General features: G+C 46.0%; 2 protein-coding genes across 12 annotated transcripts in view; one reads left to right on the forward strand and one right to left on the reverse strand.

The window, feature by feature from the left end:
* Nucleotides 1–20,927, forward strand: part of LOC147573022 (leucine carboxyl methyltransferase 1-like) — a 44,572-nt gene continuing 23,645 nt past the window's right edge. Inside the window, exons 1-3 of the mRNA XM_086692486.1 lie at nucleotides 1–145; nucleotides 16,445–16,536; nucleotides 18,960–19,081. Coding sequence (XP_086548612.1) covers nucleotides 36–145; nucleotides 16,445–16,536; nucleotides 18,960–19,081 — 324 coding nt within the window. The 5' untranslated portion in view covers nucleotides 1–35. The remainder of the gene's footprint in view (nucleotides 146–16,444; nucleotides 16,537–18,959; nucleotides 19,082–20,927) is intronic.
* Nucleotides 18,186–20,927, reverse strand: part of LOC147573023 (uncharacterized) — a 115,015-nt gene continuing 112,273 nt past the window's right edge. For 8 of the 11 annotated variants that reach the window (XR_015245565.1, XR_015245564.1, XR_015245563.1 and 5 more), the window contains one exon: nucleotides 18,186–19,006. Coding sequence is in view for 3 of the 11 variants with exons in the window: in XM_086692488.1 (XP_086548614.1) it covers nucleotides 18,956–19,006 (51 nt within the window). In the remaining 8 variants the exon portion in view is untranslated. The remainder of the gene's footprint in view (nucleotides 19,007–20,927) is intronic. The other 3 variants (XR_015245571.1, XM_086692487.1, XM_086692489.1) reach the window with 1 other exon arrangement.

Raw genomic sequence — 20,927 nt, forward strand, 5'->3', positions numbered from 1 at the left:
CCCGGTGGGCACGGCACCCCGGAACCTCCACGCCCATGGCCGCTAGCCTGAGGAGGCCCTCTTTCACAGCCTCTTCTTCCTCCTCGACAGACCCAGACGACGAGGGCGTGCGCTGCACTTGCGAAGATGCTTCTATATGCAAGAGGTGCCTGCCGGGCTCGGGCTTAGGGGCCGGCGTCCCTGGGGGGCTGGGGCCTAGGTGGGAGGCGGGCCTGTGATCCCAGCGTATCGGGAACATCCTGGTGCGCCAGAAGGTACCCGTCAATTTCCGGCGACCCTGGTTTCACACCTGTGAAGTGCACAGAGCAGCGGTTCATTTATTTAACTGGTAATTGTCTCACTTCTGCCGTGTGTCAGGCCTGGGGAGAGCGGGACTGGGAATCCGGCCCTAAACCAGCCGAACGGGGTCTTGTGGCCTTCGTGAGGCTCAAGTCTTGCTGGGAGACAGACTTCACAGACAGTGAAGCAAATAATTCTAGTCTTGAGGAGTTAGGAGAAGTGCAAGTTCTTCCTCTTTAATAGGTTACTTTTCATTGGGGGTTGTTACGATCCCCATCGTGCCCCTGAAACTCAGGCCAGTCGAAATGGGGGGGGAGGCGGGGGGGGAATGGACTGCCGGGGCCCCATAATGTTGCTGTGCAGAGCCAGCATTTTCCAGAGCTCTTGCCTGTATGCCACAGGGGTCTACATACTTGGGGGTGTAGTGAGGGCAGTATCGTGAACACAGACATGTATCACACACCTGGAAGCACGAGGCTCGAGTGTACTTTATTCATTCGTTCCACAGAAATTATTGAGCGTATCTGTTGTGCCAAAGCCTTCTTTTTTGAATGGTTGGTGGGTATTCAGTTATTGGGAACACATGATGAATAGGACTGACGTGGCGTCTGACGGCAGCACCACCTCGTCGGAAAAGACAGGAAGCAAATAATTCCCTGTGAAATACATAATTACGGTTTTGTGTTGAGTGCTGAGAAATACGGCATGCCATTCGAGTTTGTAATTTAGGCAATAATGTTGAAGCTGAGATCACAAGGCTGAATGCAAAACGGGGATATAGGAGGGTGTTGGGGCAGAGCAGGGGAGTGCGAACTGTTAAAGGAATGGGTAGAATGCCCTTGAAGCTGGGGCCACTAGGGAATGTAGGTGGGGAATGCCAAGGTTTTGGGTTAAGGCTCGCACTTTTTGTAGGTTCTTGGAGACTAAGCATAGTGCTTTAAAACATGGACCTTGGGGCCAGGCTCTGTCAAGCTGATCCTAGCTCTGCCACTAAACCATTCTGCATCAAGTTTCTTGATCGGGCTCTGCTTCTGATGCTGTGTCTCCCTCTCTTTCTGCCCCTCTCCTGCTCATGCTCTATCTCTTTCTCTCAAAAAATAAATAAATGTTAAAAAAGAAATTAAGAAAGAAAGAAACCACAGATGCTCACGTCCTACTCTAGACTCACGGAAGCAGAATCTGCTGGGATAGGTCCTGGGCGATAAAGCCTGGGCGTGTTTGCCATCTGGGCGCATTTCATTGAAGCTTCTTTTGCACTGGCCTTTCCCTCATGTGAAAAAAACATGCAAAAAGATTGTGAGAATCCGTAAGTTAGTGTTTTAAGACATGTTGTAGGTCTCTCTCCTTCAAGTTCCGTGATATCTTCACCGTAACGTGTTAAACCCTTCAATCTTGTCAAAAGATCACGTTATTAAATAGGGATTCCTTGCATGAACCGTGGGCTGTCTGTCGTCTGAGTTTTGAAGTGGGGGGATAACAATGGTAACCCACCTTTGGGATGTAAGGATTCAATGAGATCACAGACACGAGGCAGTTAGCACAGGATCTGGCACAGCGTGAAGCCTTCAATAAATTGTTACTACTGGTTTTGATTTCCCTCCATTCCGAACACTGTTTGGTTGAAGTTACTGAATATGTCATCCCTGTGGATCAGGCTGGTTCCCCCCGCCTCAGGTTACGGCCATAACAGCCCTAATTTAACACGGGAGCCAGTTAGCTTCCCAGGACTCGTGCGGTTCTGTTACTTCTCTTGCAGGTTGTTCCCTCCTTCCTTTCAGAGCCCTCCCGGGGATAGTAGTGATGTGAACAGTGTCAGACGGCTGTCGGCAGGATTAAATGTGGCGCGCTCCCCACAGTGCCTGGCACATGGCAGGGGTCGAAGACTGGTGGTTATTATCAGCACTGTCCCAGTTGTCATCGTCAGTGCCGTGACCATCAGCATGGGCCTGTGCTCTCAGTCCTGCGGTCCTACAGTGAGAACTCTTCTGAGCGGACATTCTGGGCTTATGCTTAAAAATTCCATGGGATTCCGCAGGTATTTTTCCAGCGCTTACTGTGACCGCTAACTCTCGCCACTACCCATCTCCCCTCTCCTTGTCTTCTCCGTCCTGTGCTGCCCGCCCAAGGCAGTTCCCTCTGTTGTTTACCCCTGACCCCCTCTCCCCAGACCCTCCCTGTGTCCTGGGAAATTCCCACTCCTTAATCGCCAGCCTCGTCTCTTTCCTCAGCCTCTCCTTAGCCATCTCTTCCCTCTCTTTGCTTTGACGCTGGTCCTTCCCCGGGGATATCCTTTTTTGAAGTCCTCTCAGATGGTGCCTCTGTTTTCTCATACCCCGGGGTATGAGATTTCAGGATCGGGGGTGCAAGATTTGTGTCCTTGTTCTTTGACCCCCCCCAACTCCCCGTTTCTTTGAGATCCATGGTCCCCAGGTGCAGCACCCTCTCTTCCTCCTCATTACTGTTTTCTCCTGGTTATTCACCTGATCCGTGGACGTCTTGGGTGCCTGGCCCACAGTCCTCCTGTCTGTCTCGACCTTCTTGCCATCAGCCGAGTCGGCTTCACGGTGCTTGTGGAGGACCCAGGCTACGCACAGGGCACTCGTTTTCTGGAACGCCTCGTCTCTAGTGATCACCTCTTCTCATCCATGTCTGTCACCATCGCCGCGGTGGCACCCTGCGTTTCCGCCCTGGTGCCGCGCCGCCTTATGCGTGAGCAGCGCGGCCTCTCTCGACCCCGATCTCTGCTTTCCACCTTGCTTGGTCAGTTATTTCTGCTATGTCCTCAGGGTGTTTTTCCTTAGGACCTGAGGGTTTTTTTTTTTTTTTTCCTGTCCTTTAGATGCCCCTCTAGGCTGGTATCTCTGAGTAGAGCTTAGAGTTTCCCCTGAGATGGCCCCCTGAGAAGGACAATGGTGGGGACAGACTTGTAGGAGGTGAGGGAGGGAGCCCTGTGGATGTCTCTGGAAACGGTGTCCCAGGCAGAGAGCAGGGAGGGTAGGAAGCCCCATGGAGGGAGCAGGCCTGACTTGTTCCAGGAAGGACCAGGCCAGCATGAGGGAGAAGGAGGAGGGCTGAAGGGGTCTTAGGGACTTGTGGTGGTGTCCGATGGAGAATTTTGAACCGAAGAACGAGGTGACCTGACTTGGGTTTTAATGGGATCACTCTAGCTTCTCTGTTGAGAGCAGCCTGTAGGGAGCAAGGACGGAAGCAGGGAGATCAGTTAATAGGCTGATGGAATATTCCAAGACAGAGGTGCTGCTGTCTTGGGTCAGGATGGTAGCACTGGAAGGGCTGAGAATCGACCAGATTCTGGGTACGTTTTGAAGGAGGAGGTGATGGGATGTGTTGACAGATTGGATGTGGGTGAGGCCAGTGAGTGAAAGAAGAAGCCAAGCCCTCTGGCTCATCTCAGATGCGGCCCCACCAGGAGGCCCCTGACACCTGCAGACCGGGCCCAGCCCCTTCCGTGTTCTCTGTGTGTGTCCTTGGCGGTGGTCAGTCCAGCTGCGGTGTAGGCGTAGTGTTGAACGTTTGTCTCCCCCCGCGAGAAGAAAGGTGCGGGGAATGACCGTGTCTGCCTTAGCCACGTGCCTGCTAGACCCATTTCTCAGGCGGCAAAGTGACGAGGAACTGAATGCCGATGCTCAGGGTTGCACTTCCTGATGAGGTCTCAACATTCTGCTGTTCTGTTTCACTGGATTTGAGTGGTCTGTCTGTTTTAGATACCAGGCCAGGGGCTGTAAGTCTGAAATCCTGTTGTAAAAATTACAGGAGTTAATCTGATTTCAACCAAATCCAAAAATGTCTCCCTTGAGGTGCAGGTGGGTCACAGGATCACCTTCCTGGAGAGGCGGCATTTTCCCAAGGGCCTAGGCCTTTCCAGCACACGGATTGCATCTTTGCAGCCGTGCCCAGAGAGCAGCGCTTGAGAGATTGATCTGAATATTTGAAGGTGGGGGCTGCTGCTTTCCATCCTCAGAGAAGATGTGTCACTTTAGAATTGGAATATTCTGGTGAGGATAAATTAGCTGCCCAACTTGCCCATCAGGAAGGTCCCGTAAATCGTGGATTTTCTGCAACCCTCTCCTCATGTTTTCAAAAAAGCAACAATTTAAATTTTGGAAAATATCTATGAAAAACAATGATTTCAAATCTAGAATACTATTTTTTTTTTAATGATTATGTTTTTAAGATTTTTTTAATTTTTTAAACATTATTATTATTATTGATGTTTTGTTTATTTATTTTTGAGGGGGGACGTGGAGGAGCAGAGAGAGAGAGGGCGAGAAAGGCTCCATGCCATCTACGTGGAGCCCAGTGTGGGGCTCGGTCCCACAAACCATGAGATCGTGACCTGAGCCAAAATCAAGAGCCAGGCGCTTAACCAACGGAGCCACTCATGTGCCCCTAAGATTTTTTTTTAATTTTTTTTTTTTGTTATTTTTTTAATGCTTATTTATTTTTTTCAACTTTTTTTTTTTTTTTTAATTTTTGGGACAGAGAGAGACAGAGCATGAACGGGGGAGGAGCAGAGAGAGAGGGAGACACAGAATCGGAAACAGGCTCCAGGCTCCGAGCCATCAGCCCAGAGCCTGACGCGGGGCTCGAACTCACGGAGCGCGAGATCGTGGCCTGGCTAAAGTCGGACGCTTAACCGACTGCGCCACCCAGGCGCCCCTAATGCTTATTTATTTTGAGAGAGAGCGTGCGCAAGCGAGCGAGTGTGTGCACGTGGGGTTAAGGAGGGTGGCAGAGAGAGAGGGGGAAGGAAGGAATCCCAAGCAGGCTCCACTGTGTCAGTGCAGAGCCTGATGCGAGGCTTGATCTCACAAAATGTGAGATCATGAGCTGAGCTGATACCAAGATTCGGATGCTTAACTGACTGAGCCACCCAGATTCCCCCCCCCACCCCCAAGATTTTGTTTTTAAGTAGTCTCTACACCCAACGTGGAGCTCAAACTCACAACCCTGAGATCAAGAATGACATACTGTTTGAGCCAGCCAGGTGCCCCCTAATGGTTAATTTGTTAAAGGGCAAAAGTCAGTACTTTTCCCCAACTCGTTAGTCTAATCTGAATATACTGTACATATAAGTTTTTGTCTCCATTTTTTTTGTTGTTGTTGTAATGGCTGAACAGTATTCCACAGTGTGGTTTTAGTTTATGTGACTGTTCTTCTGTTCATTATTTGGGTAGCTATGATTTTGCTATTAAAACGGGGCTGCGATACACATCTTTGCGTGTGCGGTTCAGTTTCCCAGTGAGATGGATTTCAGGGGAGAAGCCTTTGCAAAGTGGTCCTCGAAAGAGGTTGTGTCCGTTTCTGTTCTCATGGTAAAAGAGATGCTAAATACAGAATATTCTCAGTCTCTTAAATTGTCTGTCAGCTGGCAGGTGGATAATACCTCTTAAAAATTTTTATTTTATTTAAAAAACTTTTATTATACTCACTAGTAAGACTGAGTATTTTTATTAAAAAAAATTTTTATGTTTATTTTTGAGAGAGAGAGAGAGAGCAAGCGGGGAAGGGGCAGAGAGAGGGAGAGAGAGGATCCGAAGCAGGCCCTGTGCTATTAGCACAGAGCCTGACACGGGGCTCGAACTCACAAACTGTGAGATCATGGCCTGAGGCGAAGCCAGACGTTCAACCGCCTGAGCCACCCTGGCGTCCTAAGACTGAGCATTTTTAGTTCTTCACTATCTCTGATATTTTTTTACATGACGCCTTTCTCCTTATATTTTCCTAACTGGGTTTTTGGATTTTTGTTTCATTTATGTTTTTATTGGTCTGTAAGAACTTGTCATATGTATGGTAGTAGTCCTTTGCCTACGTATGTGTTCCATTATTTTCTCTCAAACTATTGCTTGTCTTTAAGTTTAGCTTGTACCGTACATTTCATGATGCAGAAATTCTGAATCAATCTTTATGGTCCCAAGTCTAACTTTATGGCTTGGGGCTTTTGGGTAACGTTTTATGAGACCGTTTTCAATCACTGCCTTTTCTTTTAGCACTTGTATGGTTTTGGCTTCTATTGCTTAGAGCATTCATCTATCTTTATAATTTTGTATGTTATAAGTTAGCAGTTTTTGTTCCTACACTGTCCGTTGATGGTCTGTATCCTCCATTGATTTGAAATATCACTTACATACTAAATTCTTAGGTATACTTTAGCACAGCAATGCGTAGATCATTCTTGACTTCCAGTCGGAATTGCTTTTTTCATTTCAATGCCTAAACGTTTTGACTTGCGAAGTGTTAGTCGTGACTTGCCAAGAGCTCCTCTAGCTTGGGGTAAAACAGGGTTGTATCAGTGAGTAGCACAATCTCCTTAGTTCATTTGAGCAGCTGTACTCCAGGAAGAAAGAAAAGAAAGCGATACTAACCAAAGCATGTGTTTGAGTCTGTGAAAGCAGTAGGTTTTCAGGGAGTCCCACCCTGTAGACTTCTACATACTTCTCATTGGCCAGAATTGGGCAGGTGACCTCACCCCTAGCTGCAAGAAAGTGTGGGAGGGGAGAATTTCTCACGGGGCAGATTGATACCTCAAACAAAATGGGGGTAAGGAGGAAGGGGTAAGTGGATATTGAATGGGGAATATCCCCCATCGGAGGGTCAGCTATATCGCTCATCTTTCTTGTTCTTCAGAATTTCCCCAGGTATTCTTAAGAGACAGAGGGAGAGGGGAAGGAAGAAAATGGAGGTGGGAGAACAGGGGTGAGAGGGTGATGATTTATAAAATAAAATGCTCAGGTCTTTAGTGTTCAGTTTGATGAGTCTTAACAAGTGTATATGGTTGACTCTTGAACAACATGGGTTTGAACTGCACTTATATGTGGCTTTTTCGAAAAATGCAGTACAGTACTCTAAACGTATTTCCTTTATGATTTTCTTAATATTTTCTTTTTTTTTAGTGCTTATTGATTTTTGAGAGAGAGAGAGAGAGAGAGAGAGAGAGTGCGCACGTGCACGAGCAAGGGAGAGGCAGAGAGAGGGAGAAAGAGGATCCAAAGTGGGTTCCGCACTGACCGCAGAATGCCCGATGCGGGGCTCGAATCCATGAACTATGAGATCGTGCCCTGAGCTAAAGTCAGACACTTAACCAACTGAGCCACCCAGGTGCCCCTCTTAATATTTTCTTTAGCCTACTTTATTGAAAGAATACAATATATAATAAATCTAACGTACAAAATACATGTTAACCAACTGTTAAGACTTCTGGTCAACAGTAGTCAATTTGTAGTGAAGTTTTTGGGGAATCGAAAGTTATACTCAAAGTTTTGATTGCACAGGAGGTTGACACCCCAACCCCTGTGTTGTTCAAGAGTCAACGGTATATCTGTGTACCGCCGCCCAAAACAAGGTATAAAATATATCTGAAACTCTAGAAACTTCCCTTGTCATATGTTTCTAATTAGTCTCCTTACCCTCACCAGTCATTTTCTGGTTTCGAAATCTGTGGTAGATTAGATCTGCCTGTTTTCGAATGTCATAGAAATGGGGTCATACAGTATGTATTATTTTGTCTTCTTTCACTCAACTGTGTTCCTTGAGATTCATCCATGTTGTTTGCGTTATCAAAGATAAAGCCAGGGGCGCCTGGGTGGCTTGGTCACTTGAGCATCTGACTCTTGATTCCGGATCAGGACATGATCTCACGTTTTGTGGGATTGAGCCCCATGTCTGGCTCTGCATTGACAGTGCAGAGCCTGCTTAGGATTCTCTCTCCTCTCTCTCTCTCTCTCTCTCTCTCTCTCTCTCTGTCTCCCCCACCCCCTGCTCCTCCTCTGCGTGTGCATCCACGCACACACACAGTCTCTCAAAATAAATAAACATTAAAAAAAATTTTTTAAAGATAAAGCTAGATACTAGTTCACGTGATGAGGACAGAGTTTAATCAGTAATTAACTATTCCAATAAGGAAAAGAGTCCGGAGTGAATGAAACTCAACTCCAGTTTGTACAGAGGAGATTTTAAAGAGAGAATGAGGGAGTAAAGTTGGGGGTAAATAAAGTCAGAAGTAAAAAATTACAAAAGCCAGGAAAGGTATTGGTTCATGTGAAACCACCTGGATTTGCTCACTGGGAGACAGGGACCTGATCTTTCAGTGTTGGCTAGAAGAAACAATGGATGCTTTCGGCAGCCTTGAGTTTTCTCGGGCAGGCACTAAGGGGTACCGGAATCATCCTAGGGGTGGAGCCTTGAGCTGTTAAAGTCTACATTAGTGTTTGTTTGAGTCTCTATACAGTAAGTCAAGGTTGAAGCCTAGTTGAGAAGAGGGCTCGAGGAACCTGGCTAGAGTTTGGTCAAGGAAAGAGTCTTTGTCAGTGTAAAGTAGTTTGTTCCTATACATCTGTGAATACACCATGATTTATTCGTGTGTTCTCCAATGATAGGGCATAGGAGTTGTATCGAAGTTTTTGGTCATTGTGAATAGGCTACAAGGGACATTCTTATACAGGTCTTCAATTTCTCTCAAATAAATGTCTAGGAATAGAATTGCTTAGTCACAGGGTGGGTATATATTTAACTGCTAGACTAATTTCCAAAGTGGTTTCTCACTTTACACTTCCCACCAGCAATATATTGAAACTCCAGTTGCTCAACATCCTTATTAACGTTCTGTATTGTCAGTGAGGGAGAAAGAGCATCTCGTTATGGTTTTAAATTGCAATTCCCTGGTGACTAATGATCTTAGGCATCTTTTTGTGTGTTTATTGGACATTCCTACATCTTTCGTGAACTGTCTGTTCAAGTCTTTTGCCCATTTTTGTTGTTAATGGTTTTTGGTTTTGACTCATTGGAGTTTATTATATATTCTGGATAGGAATTCTTTGTCAGATAGATATATTGTACGTATACATACATGGGTAGGAAAATTTAAATTGAAAATGTTGACAATAGCATCCAAACACCTAAAGTGGGTAGGAATAAATATAACGAAAGACGCAAAACAACTTTACACAGAAAACCGTAAAACACTGTTGAGAGGAAAACAAGAAGACTGAAATAAATGGGAGATACGCTTTGTTCATGCATTGGAAGATTTGATGTTTTGAGATTCCTGTTCTCCCTGACTTGATCCGTGGAATCAGTGCAATCACCGTCAAAATCCTAGCCATCTTTTTTTTTTTTTAGAAGAAATTAACAGATTGTTTCAAAAATGTATATGGAAACGTGAAGGGTCTTGAATATCCAAAAAAGTCTTCAAACGAAGAGCAGAGTTGAAGAACTTAAACTGCTTAATACTGCTTAATTTGAAGACTTGCAGTAAAGCCACAGCAATCAAAGTCTTTGGCATAAAGATAGATCAGTGAAACAGAATAAAGAGTCCAACAAATAGACCAAACACAAGTACTGTTGGTTGAACTTCACCTAGATTGTCAAGCCAATTCGGTGGGCGAAAGGGACGTCTTTTTAATGAATAATTCTGGGTAAAGTGGATATTCACGTGGAAACAAAATGGGCCTTAGCCCCTACCTCGTTGTGTACACATTAATTTGGGATGGATCATAAACTGAAATATAAAAGCTAGAACCATAAATCTTTTATATGAAACCATGAGAGCATATGTTGACAACCTTGAGGTAGGCAAATGTTTTGGATACAGAACCAAAAAAAGCACTACTTACAAAGGAAAAATGGATGCACTGAGAAAATGAACAGGCAAGACAGACTGGGAGAAAATATTCAGACTACATGTGCTTAAATGTTTTATTTTTTCCAAAAGAACTTCAGCATTATTCAGGCCCATGACATCCTGTTACTATATTCTGTATTAACTGGGTTTTTTGTTTGCTTAAGTCAGATATGAGACATTGTACCATGGGAACTTTCTGATTGACTTCTCCTACTTAACTCACCTTCTTGTGAATGTTGGTTCCTTTTTCATAAATGCCTTGCCCACTAGTCAATGAGTACTTACAGTGGAGGCAGTAGATTTTAGGACATATTAATCCTTGTAAAGTAATTGGATGTTAGCTGAAGCCAAAAGGCAATACCAGTAGCCTCTGTCGGGAAGAAACGATAGCGTGTGAGTTAATTGAGGCTCAGTTTTGTTTTTTTTTTTTTTTTTTTTAGGTGATTCAACACTTAAGGCCTTGCAGATCTACTTAAGAAAGCAACAGAGCTCACAAGAAAGGAAACAAACTGAAAGTCTGTTTAGGTACAAAGTCTGTTGCCCTTAAGACTTTGCTTCCTGCCTTCCATTTATAACCAAGAATAAAACTACCAAGAAATAGAAACAAAAAGAAAAAAAGAGACTAAAAGAAAGAACAATAAAATTAATAAGAGGTAGAGCAGTATCTTAGGCTAGTATGCAGTATGTAGTTCAAATTTCAAACTTAAAAATTGACGCTAGAGTATCGGATTGATTTTTGCAATTGCATTTAAGTACGTTGTATGTATGTGTATGTGTGCATACGTTACATATGTGTATAATGTACGTATAAATGTGTGTGTACACATATACACACACACGCACACGTAAACACACACACATACACACACACACTGATATCATTTAAGCCACTGAAGTGTCGGGGGAGGGATCCAAATCCAGGTGGGTAAATAGGTTTGAAAAGCAATAGAATGAAATTTTCTCTTTTTTTTTTAAATTTTTTTAATGTTTATTTATTTTTGAGACAGAGACAGACAGAGCACGAACAGGGGAGGGTAGGAGAGAGAGGGCGACACAGAATCTGAAACAGACTTCGGGCTCTGAGCTGTCAGCACAGAGCCCGACGTGGGGCTCGAACTCACGGACCGTGAGATCATGACCTGAGCGGAAGTCGGCCGCTTAACCGACTGAGCCACCCAGGCACCCCTAGAATGAAATTTTCTATAGGGTTCTGCAGCTTGAGGGACCGACCTTCACCTCAGTCTGTAAAGCAGTGCCTCCCACGGGGGGTCACTATGAGGGTTGTAGGCGTTCCGTTCCTATTGGTCAAGCATTTGGAATGATGCCTGGCATTGTAGTCAGCTCTCAGGAGTGTTGACAGAAGTAAAATGAACCTGGCCTTGATCCTCACTGGCTGGGAGAGCGTGGAGGGCCCCTGCCCTTTCCTTCAGGTGAAGAAATCCCTGGCGGAGAGCGTGTCACCCCCTTCCTGTTGCAGGTGGTACTCATGCCTATATGGCAGAGTCAGTAAATGCTCTCGAGTGAGTAGGCGGTTGGCCCAGATCAGTGTTTCCCACGGAAGGAATGTGAAATGACTTTAGGTGGCACACAGATGTTTGAAATTTTAATAGTTAGGTATTTATTATAGTGTGTGTTAGAAGAAAATCCCATATAGCACGTCAGACCTGAGTAGTAAAGAAAAGCGAGTTGATTTAAAGAAATGTTACACTGAACAGGTGGCATGTGAATGTCATGAAAATTTCGAAAGCAATAGGGATTGACCGAAGACTGCGAAATAGGTCTTCCCAAATCTGAGATTTTTGATGCTTTGGGTTTTAAACAAAGTCAGGATACACAAAGAGAGGGGCTATTTTCTGGGTTTGGGCAACAGAGGACTGTGGTGGGGACAGACGGACAGACAGCAGCACTAGGTGCACAGCGTCAGTGTAGAGGCGACCACTGTTCACCTTTTGGTGCCTACTCTGGGAAGTCTCGATATGTATACTGTACATGTATGTATATTCACGTGTACGTGAATGTACGCATTCATCTAACAGAATTGGGAACATTCTGTACATAGAATTTTGTAGCTTGCTTTGTTCACCTGATAGCGTAACCCCAGGTTCAGTGTTCTTACCGAAACCTTTTTGTGTTCATTCTTGACTATTTCTTTAGGGTAAAATCCTAGAAGTGGGATTGTTTGGTCATCGCGTAAATATAACTCTTCAGCTTTGAGTACCAGCAGCCGAAGTGCCTCGTGGCATGGCAGGGACAGTTTACAGTTCTGGCGGCTCAGGTGCCCTCTTTCTCATCCTCACCAAAGCCGGGTTCTATTAAACGGTTTTGTTGCTGATTTGATAGCAGATATACTGCTTGCTGTTTCTGCTTTCATTTTGCATTTTTGGGTTTCTTTATTTTGTATATTCAGTGGTCACTTGGCTCTTTGGTGAACTGCCCATTTTTGGCCTTTCTTCTGGGATATTAGGATTTTTTTCCTTACTGATTTGTAAGTTCTTTATGTTTTAAGGATGTTACTCTGTGATGTCACGGGTACTTTTCATCGCTTAATTTTGCCTTTTATGTTTGCTTATGATATCGAAGCTTACTGTTGCTCATGTGGTGAAGGCAATACTGTATTTGATCCATGCTGTGACACACGTTCTCACGTCTTTGCCATCAGCTGTGATTTATTCTCGATGTGTCCCGCGGTCACTGCCAAGTCGTGTTAGAGTTGTCATTACCTGTGCAAGTGGATGTGGTCATTGTTGCTTGCGGCATGGCCGGAGGACTACACCGTCAGCTCTTGGGTGCTTCTGTCCACGTGCCTTTTAAGGGCCATTTGCAGAAGGAGCACAAATCCTGATGCTGTTGGAGAACCATCCATTGGTACCTCCTGATGAGATCGAGAAAGGCTCAGTAACAAAACCTGCACCTGGACGGTCGGTAGCGTGGAAGGAAATCTTGGAGAGGATGATGGTGATCTCTTGGGGATGCAGCCTTGCCAATGCCCTTGGCGGCCCGAAGGTCAATATCGTGTGGAAACTCACAGATACCCCAAAAGGGAAGACTTAACCCTCTTACTGCATTCATCCATTCCCTTTCAATCCGTTTAAATAAGCACAAAAGGGCTTTTGCAGGAGCGTCTGGCGGCTCAGTCAGCAGAGCATGCAACTCTGGATGTGGTTGTGAGTTCAAGCCCCACGTTGCACACAGAGCCTACTTTAAAACTAATTAAACAAACAAGTAAACGGGCTTTTTCCAACAAGCACAAAATTAAAATTGTAAGCAATAAGAAAAACATTAAGCTAACTAGCTGGCAGGGTTTCTTCTTTCTTTTTTCAGTCTTATAATTGATAATGTCTTAGATGAAATATGGCATATAGTTCATGGAGAAAAAGTTTAAAACATAGAGATAAATTAAAACACACACACACACACACACACACACACACACACACACACACACACCAGAAATCGCCAGTTCCCTAGTCCTTGTCTGTAGATACGCACATACACGTGTTCACGGGCACGTTGGCTACATAGGTTCTCGGCCTACCATTTTTCCCTTCACGGTGTCTTGAACATCTTGGCATGTCTGATCCTTCTCGTTCATGTCTGAGATGACCGGTTAGTGTTTCCTTGTGTGGATCCACCATGTTCAGCTGGGCTCCCAGGGGTGACAGAATTCTAAGCTCTGAAGCAGGTTGCCCATCTCCCTTTGGCACTCCCCATCAGCAGTGCCCGCTAGTTCTTTGACCCTTACTCTTCTTAGCAGTGCTCTGTAAATCTTCTCATGTTAGCCGCTCTGAAGGGCAGATCAGTGACATCCCCCCTTTTCCTCCCACAAACCACTGGCAGTCTTCTAGATCTGGAGACCAGAAGGAGACGCATGTTGGAAACATTAGAAAGTGGGAGTCATAAGGACTTGTGACCAGATACGTTTGTGTTCTGTCCCCACCTGTTACGTTTGTGCACCTCGCCGTGGTTTGGGGCCGCTGCACGTGGCTGCAGAGGTCTCTCCCTGGCTCCCACCACCCGCCTCTCTAGTTTCTCCTGATTCTCCGCTGTTCTCCAGCCTCCCTACCGACTTTCTGTTACTGGAACATTCCAAGGCGGTTCCTGTTCAGAGCATTTCTGTCTGCTCTTCCTCCTGTCTAGAACCCCTTTTGCACAGCTTTCTCCAGTTGTGTAAGGACCCAACTCAGCCCATTCCCTTTTCAGAGAGGCTTTCCCTCTCACGTTCTCTAACGTAGGTCCATCCGTCCTCCGTGCTGTTGTCCTTCATCTGTCACAAGCCCTTCCTTATCTTCGTGTCTGGTTCACTACTGTATCCCCAATGGCTGGCACTTAGCAGACCCTCACCAAAGATGGCTTGATGGAATCAATAGTATTAACTAGACGGAGAATACGGTTGAGAGGAGGGGAAACTGCTCCTTGTCATCCAGAGGAGGGCGGTAGTAAGTCCAACGCGGAGCTTGTGGAGGGGGGCAACTCGATCAGCTTTTCAGCAGGTAGGGCTGCTGGGCATTGGAGTGAGTGCCTTCTTTGTGGTGCATAGTCAGGCAGTGGCTTGGTGTTGTTGAAGGATTCTGGCATCGGATGTCAGGGTTGACCAGGTCAGTTCCAAGGCCGCCTCCAACCCTTAGGTCCATGTTTGATGTTCGCATCACTAGTCTGTGGTTCTTGGACTGCAGATACGGCCTTTACCACTAGATGGCACTAGGTGATTCCTTTGAGGCCGGTGCCCCTCAAACCCGCCAACAGTGAGAACACCATCTTCTCTCTTTTTTTACTTATTGAAGTATAGTCGACATACAATGTCACATTAATTTCAGGCGTGCAACATAGTGATTTGACAAATCTACATATTACTCAGCACTCACCACAGTTACGTGTCCTCACATCTGTCACCGTACTGTTATAAGAGTAGTATTGACTGGATTCCCTATATTCCACTTTTCATCTTTGTGCGTTACTTATATGACTGGAAGTTTGTACCTCTTAAGCCCTCTTTGCCTATTTTGTCCATCCCCCCGCCCCCTCTGGCAACCACCACCTTGTTCTCTGTGTTTAAGAGTCTATTTTGTTTGTTTGGAGAACAGACTTTTCATTGCATTTTACCCCAAACACCCACCTCAACAAAAGCTTCACAAAACCGTCTTAACTCTTACAGTGTGGAATGCATACTGATATTTTCTATTTCACTCTATTCGACTGCATTTTCACAGATGGAGACTTGCAGACTACTACACTGATTTTATTATACGGGTGGGCCATAATTCATCGTTTGAAAAGCACCGTTTTAGACAGCTGAGCCTGTTCACCCTTGGAAAACTTGGACAGTCTGGGCCCGTAGCAAATCGTGTCCCTTAATGAGTGCTTTGTGCATTTCCGTGCTGACTTGCTGCCTCGAGAAACCAAAAGTATGTGCTTCCTTATGTGTGTGTGTGTGTGTGTGTGTATGCGGATGTGTGAACGTGGACACGAGAGAGACTGGGGGGGGATAGGTTTGTACAGGATTAGCACCGACCACAGTCAAGGCAGCGGTAAGCCTTGTCAGTGGACGTAAAGAGAAGATATCATATCTGCCTCTGGGAGCTCAGACTCTAGCTGGGTAACAGTCACTCACCCCTTCCCCTCTCCGCTTGTTCATCAAGAAACAGGGAAATGAGCTCATACACTCAGGATATCACTTAGGATGCTTCAGGGTGTAGCAGGTAACAGAAGCCTGACTCCGTTTGGTTTAAGCGATAAAGACATTTGGAAACTCTCAAAATGTCTGTGGAGAGGTAGAGCGGGGTGCAGGCCCACAGTGGCTCGGCCTTAAGGATCCAGGTTTCTTCCATTACATGTCCTTGTCCTAAGGCTGGTTCCACTCATGGTTGCCAGGAGACCTTAAGTGGTCATTGGGGTTTCAGATCCCTGGCTTAGAACACTAGAGCTTTGATTCCCTGTCGTGTGGCCTGGGGAGAGGTTAGGTTACTGTAGCATTTTCCAGGCTGTAGTGCATGCCAGAGAGGGTAAGCTACAACGGCATTTTCTAGGTTGTAGCTGTTCTGTTTATTTGTTCCTGGTTTTTCCTTTTACTCCTTAAGGGACGTGAAATGACAGAAATGACAGAGCCGGGGGAAATACTTAGGGAGTCATTGGCGAGTTTGACAAAACAATTCTAGATCTCCTTTCCTGTGGACCCAGAACTTCTGGTTGAGTAGGGTTGTCTGAATAGTTCTGGCCAGTGAGTTTGCCGAGTGAATAAATGCTTGCACGTCTTCTGGGTGAGGGATGAGGTGAGGTTATATGCTCTCCAGTGTCCTGGGAAAGGAATTAGCAGTCAGAATAAAGAGAGGTGACACATGGCCGCCGTGGGAAGGGTGAGAGGAGTGTAAGTGAGCACCTCGGCGGATGGCTGAGTCTGTTTACATTTGTAACGGAGTGCTAAATGGGAGCGTGTTGGCCTTGTGAAGTAGATGGTTTTCTTCCTTGACCTGGTTCCCGAGAACCTGAATCTACTGACGTCTACTCACCTGCCTCCCTTTTTATCCCTTCCAGGTTTGCAGTAAGCATTGGCTACTGGCATGACCCTTACATCCAGCATTTTGTAAGACTGTCTAAGGAGAGGAAGGCCCCCGAAATTAACAGAGGCAAGTGACCCCCTCCCTTCTCACTATTCCCTCATCAGCTGAGAGGCCTGGGGTTTTAGGGATTCACTCTTTTTTTTTTTTTTTTTTAAACAATACAAATTTATTATCTTACAGTTCTGAAGGTCAGAAGTCAAACATGGGTCTTACTAGGCTAACATCAAAGTGTCATCAGGGCCGTTTCTTTTGGAGACCATAGGGGAGAGTCTATTTCCTTTTCTTGTCTACCTTCTAGAAACCACCTACATTCCATGGAAGATGGCCCCTTCTCCATTTCAAAGCCAGCAGTATAACATAGGGATTCATTCTTAACATGAGAGTTCCAGTGTTCCTTCTCTCCAGTAGTACATGAAAGTGCTTATTTCCCCACATCCTCACCAACACAGTGTATTATGAAACTCTTCATCTTTGTGAATCTGAGACATGAAAAGTGGTATCTTACAGTAATTTTATTTTAGATTCCTCTTATTTTTGGGTGAAGTTGAAGATCATTAGGATTATTTTTTTAAGATCTTTTTTAAATGTTTATTTTGAGAGCAGGCTAGCGAACGAGAGTTCACTTGCTTGCAAGCAGGGAGGGGCAGAGAGAGAGAGAGAGAGAGAATGAGAGAGAGAATCCCAAGCAGGCTCCATGCTGTCAGCACAGAGCCCGATGTGGGGCTCAAACCCTTGAACCGTGAGATCATGACCTGAGCTGAAATCAGGAGTCGGACACTTGCTTAGCCCACTGAGCCACCCAGGTGCCCCAAGATCATTTTTATATGTTGAAGAGCCATTTATATGTCTTTTACTGTGAACTGTCTGTTCATGGAAGGAATGACTTTTTTTGGCCTTGTTAAAGTGATAGTAACACTGTTAGGCTGTACAAGTCATTTCTATCAAGGCAGTGAAAGGAATTGAGACAGGAGGGTGACTTAGTCTCAGCCAGATTGAGAAATTGGCCAAACGACCATAGTTCTTGTGGGTGCAGGGCATCTTGGCCCTAAAGACGGATCCTATGGGTAGTTTCAATGAGAAATGCGAAGAAATTTTAAAGTGGTGCTTCCTGAGAATAAGGACATGGTACTTACTTTGAGCTGAGGGTGAAACCAGGCATCAGTAAGATTGGACGAGGCCTGGCTAAGAGGCCTTAAGCCTCCCTCCCGCACTCTTGAGGACGCTTTCCTAACAGACGCTGCAGAGGCAGGGCCCCACCATGGCGCCCTGGGTGCTGGGGGCCCTGGGCAGCAGGTCAGCCCTCCGGCCTTCCTTCTTCCTCTCCCTGGGTTGGCATCGCTAGACTAGGGCCCCATAGTAGGAGAGTGCTTCCCAAACAGCGTGTGGGGAGCATTTTTAAAATTTTTCCAATGTCCAGTCCGTTGTGGGTGATAACTCTGTAACCCACGGTAAAAAGGATCGACTAGAAAAGTGAAATGGAAGAGACATGTAACGTTTACTTATTTTTGAGACAGAGAGAGAGACAGAGCGTGAACAAGGGAGGGTCAGAGAGAGAGGGCGACACAGAATCTGAAACAGACTTCAGGCTCTGAGCTGTCAGCACAGAGCCCGACGTGGGGCTCGAACTCACGGACCGTGAGATCATGACCTGAGTCGAAGTCGGACGCTTTACCGACTGAGCCGCCCAGGCGCCCCAAAAGAGACATGTAAAACGGCAAGCTCAAATTATTTACTAGTAGAACCCATAGACATGAAATCCCTATGTCAAATTGCAGTAAGTGTCTAAATGCCACTCAAATTTTGTTCTTATAATAGTAATACTGTAAGCAGAAGTGTTTAGAACACAGATCAATATTATCTTCCTTTGACCCTCTTTTATTTCTTGTCTCCTCTGGTCCAGCTTCCCACGCCAGAGCTTAACAAGTCAGTTTATTAGGCACCATTTGCCTGTGCACCGCCCCCCGCCCAACCCCGCCTGTGATGTTTTACAAACATCGAGGCTCTAACCCACACAGGATGGAGATGAAGGGAGCACGATAAGAAATATGGCTGTCTTTGCTTTGACATTTATCTGCCCCATTTCCTGACCCCAGAATACTTTCCAGACGGTCTCCCAATTTTGAGTTTCAGCAGAATTCAGAGTAGCTTTCACTGAGCCAGGAAAAAACACATTTCTAAGAGATCCCATGTTTTGATGTAAAATATTTTTCTTTCATATGTAGAATTAGGGGACGTTGCGTTTTCCTTAAGGTAGTTGATCCAACCATTGGATAGATTGTGCTTCTTTTGGTTCAAATGGCTTTAAAAAAAAAAAAGAAGAAGAAGAGAATGTTAAAGTCGTTACTTCTCCCATAAGGTCTATGGATAACCTAAACCGCTACCCCTGAAGAAGGGCAGAAGTGTTGCGTTTTGTTCTCCTGGTGTGGTGAACTTGGCAAGGCTTATTTCCATCATCACTGAGTCATGGCTTGTCTCTGTCTCTCTCTCAGGATATTTTGCTCGCGTCCATGGCGTCAGTCAGCTTATAAAGGCATTTCTACGGAAGACAGAATGTCACTGTCAGATTCTAAATCTTGGGGCTGGGATGGATACCATCTTCTGGAGACTAAAGGTAAATTAAAAAATACCGCCCCCTTGTTTCCCGAATTGTTTAATTTTCTGAAGGTTCCCACCGGGTTCAAAAATGTCAGGGGCGCCTTGGTGACTCTGTCGGTTGAGCACCCGACCCTTGACTGCGGTTCAGGTCGTGATCTCTCGGTTTGTGGGTTCAGGCCCCGCATTGGGCTCTGTGCTGACGGCACAGAGGCTGCTTGGGATTCTGTCACTCTCTCACTCTCCCTCCCTCTCTGCCCTTCCCCCATCTCTCTCTCAAAATAAGTCAATAAACATGTTTTTAAATGCTAGAAATATATTCAAAAGGAATGCGGTGACTGCCTGTCTCGCGTCCCTGTCCCCATCTGCTTGCACCTGCTGTGCCACCACTGTCAGCCACGTACGTGATGTCACCAGGGCCCTACATATGTGCCTTGCTTCTTAGCTCCTGCTGTTACAAACAGGGCTTTTGATCAAAATCCTTGTATACATTCTCTGCGTGTGTGCAAGAGCCCTGCCAGTGGAGTAGCTGAGACCAGGGGCCCATACATTTGCCGTTTTGACGACAACGAAAGACTTTACTGTCGTCGTGACGGTGTCTTCAGTATGGCTTGGAGATTTGCAAGGCTGGGTGATGGTAGCATGACACAAAGTCCTTTTAAGTTTATTTATTCATTTGGGGAGAGAGAGAGAGAATCCTAAGTGGGGCTTGGATGCGGGGCCTATCCCACGGAGCACGAGACCGTGACCCAAGCCGAAATCAAGAGTCAGAGCCCAACTGCCTGAGCCATCCAGGTGCCCCTCCATTCTCTGATTTGGTCCCTCACCTCCTTCGTTAGGGTTCAAGAGCAGGTTTAATTACACTCCCTCACAGAAGAGGAAATGGGTCCAGTTAGTGGCAGAATCAGGACCACAGGCCTGGTCTTTGATTCCGGGCTGGAATTGTAGCACCAAACCTTTTCTCTACAACGATCTCACTGATTGCGTTTTCTTTTTTGTAGGTTTGTACAGATCTCTCTCGGTTCTCCTGTCAGGTCGGTCATGTGGCAGTCATGGGTACGTGCATTTCCCCAGATTCTTGCAGAAGTACACCAAGATAAACTAGAGTGTGTGGGCCTAATGCGACCTGAGTGTGTATTTTGTCCCTCATCAGCTCACCCGATGAGGTCTTTGGTCATCGGTGCCCCCAGCCTCTCTCTCACTGAGGCGAGAAATCAGTGGCCTCAGCACAGCCTTAGTATTAACCGGTTGCCTCTGCATTCTTCATTCAGGATAAGATACCTAACGTTTCTGAAGGGCGTGCACATCCATGACCTCGGGAATGAACATGAGAGCTCTGCAGGTGGGGGGGGGGGGTTTACCCAGATGGGGCAAGGCGGGCTCCGAGAGCTTGTGCCGTCCCCAGGTGGGACAGCCAGTGGCACTGGAGCATGGAACAAACAACGGACTGCAGTTCGTCCACGTCCAGATTCCCTCCTTGTTCTCTCCAGAGAGCCCTGCGGCTGCTCGGGGGGTGGGGGGGGGGCTCTTTGCTATAGGTCGGCGGTGCCTCTGGGCCTCAGCGACCACGGTGTGGTGGAAGGAACTGGAAGAGAATGCAGTGGCAGAATGTGTGCAGTGTGAACAGAAGCCACGGGAGAAACTCCTCCTTTGGGCTTGACACCCTTTTCGACGTGGTCCCGTGGTTTGGTTTCTCCCCCCGCCGTGTAGGTGGGTTAATCATTACTAAATCTGAGATTTTTATTTCTGAGCAAGGTACGCTGAAGCTCATGTGCCCCTTCCAAGAAAAAGGTTATCTGTGAGGAGCGAGGAAGGAGAATAGTGCAGGGTCTGAAAAATTTGGTGGAGTTTTTTCGTTTTGTTTG

This window comes from Puma concolor, chromosome E3, assembly GCF_028749965.1.
Source record: "Puma concolor isolate L17-30 chromosome E3, mPumCon1.1.hap2, whole genome shotgun sequence".
Taxonomy (NCBI): domain Eukaryota; kingdom Metazoa; phylum Chordata; class Mammalia; order Carnivora; family Felidae; genus Puma; species Puma concolor.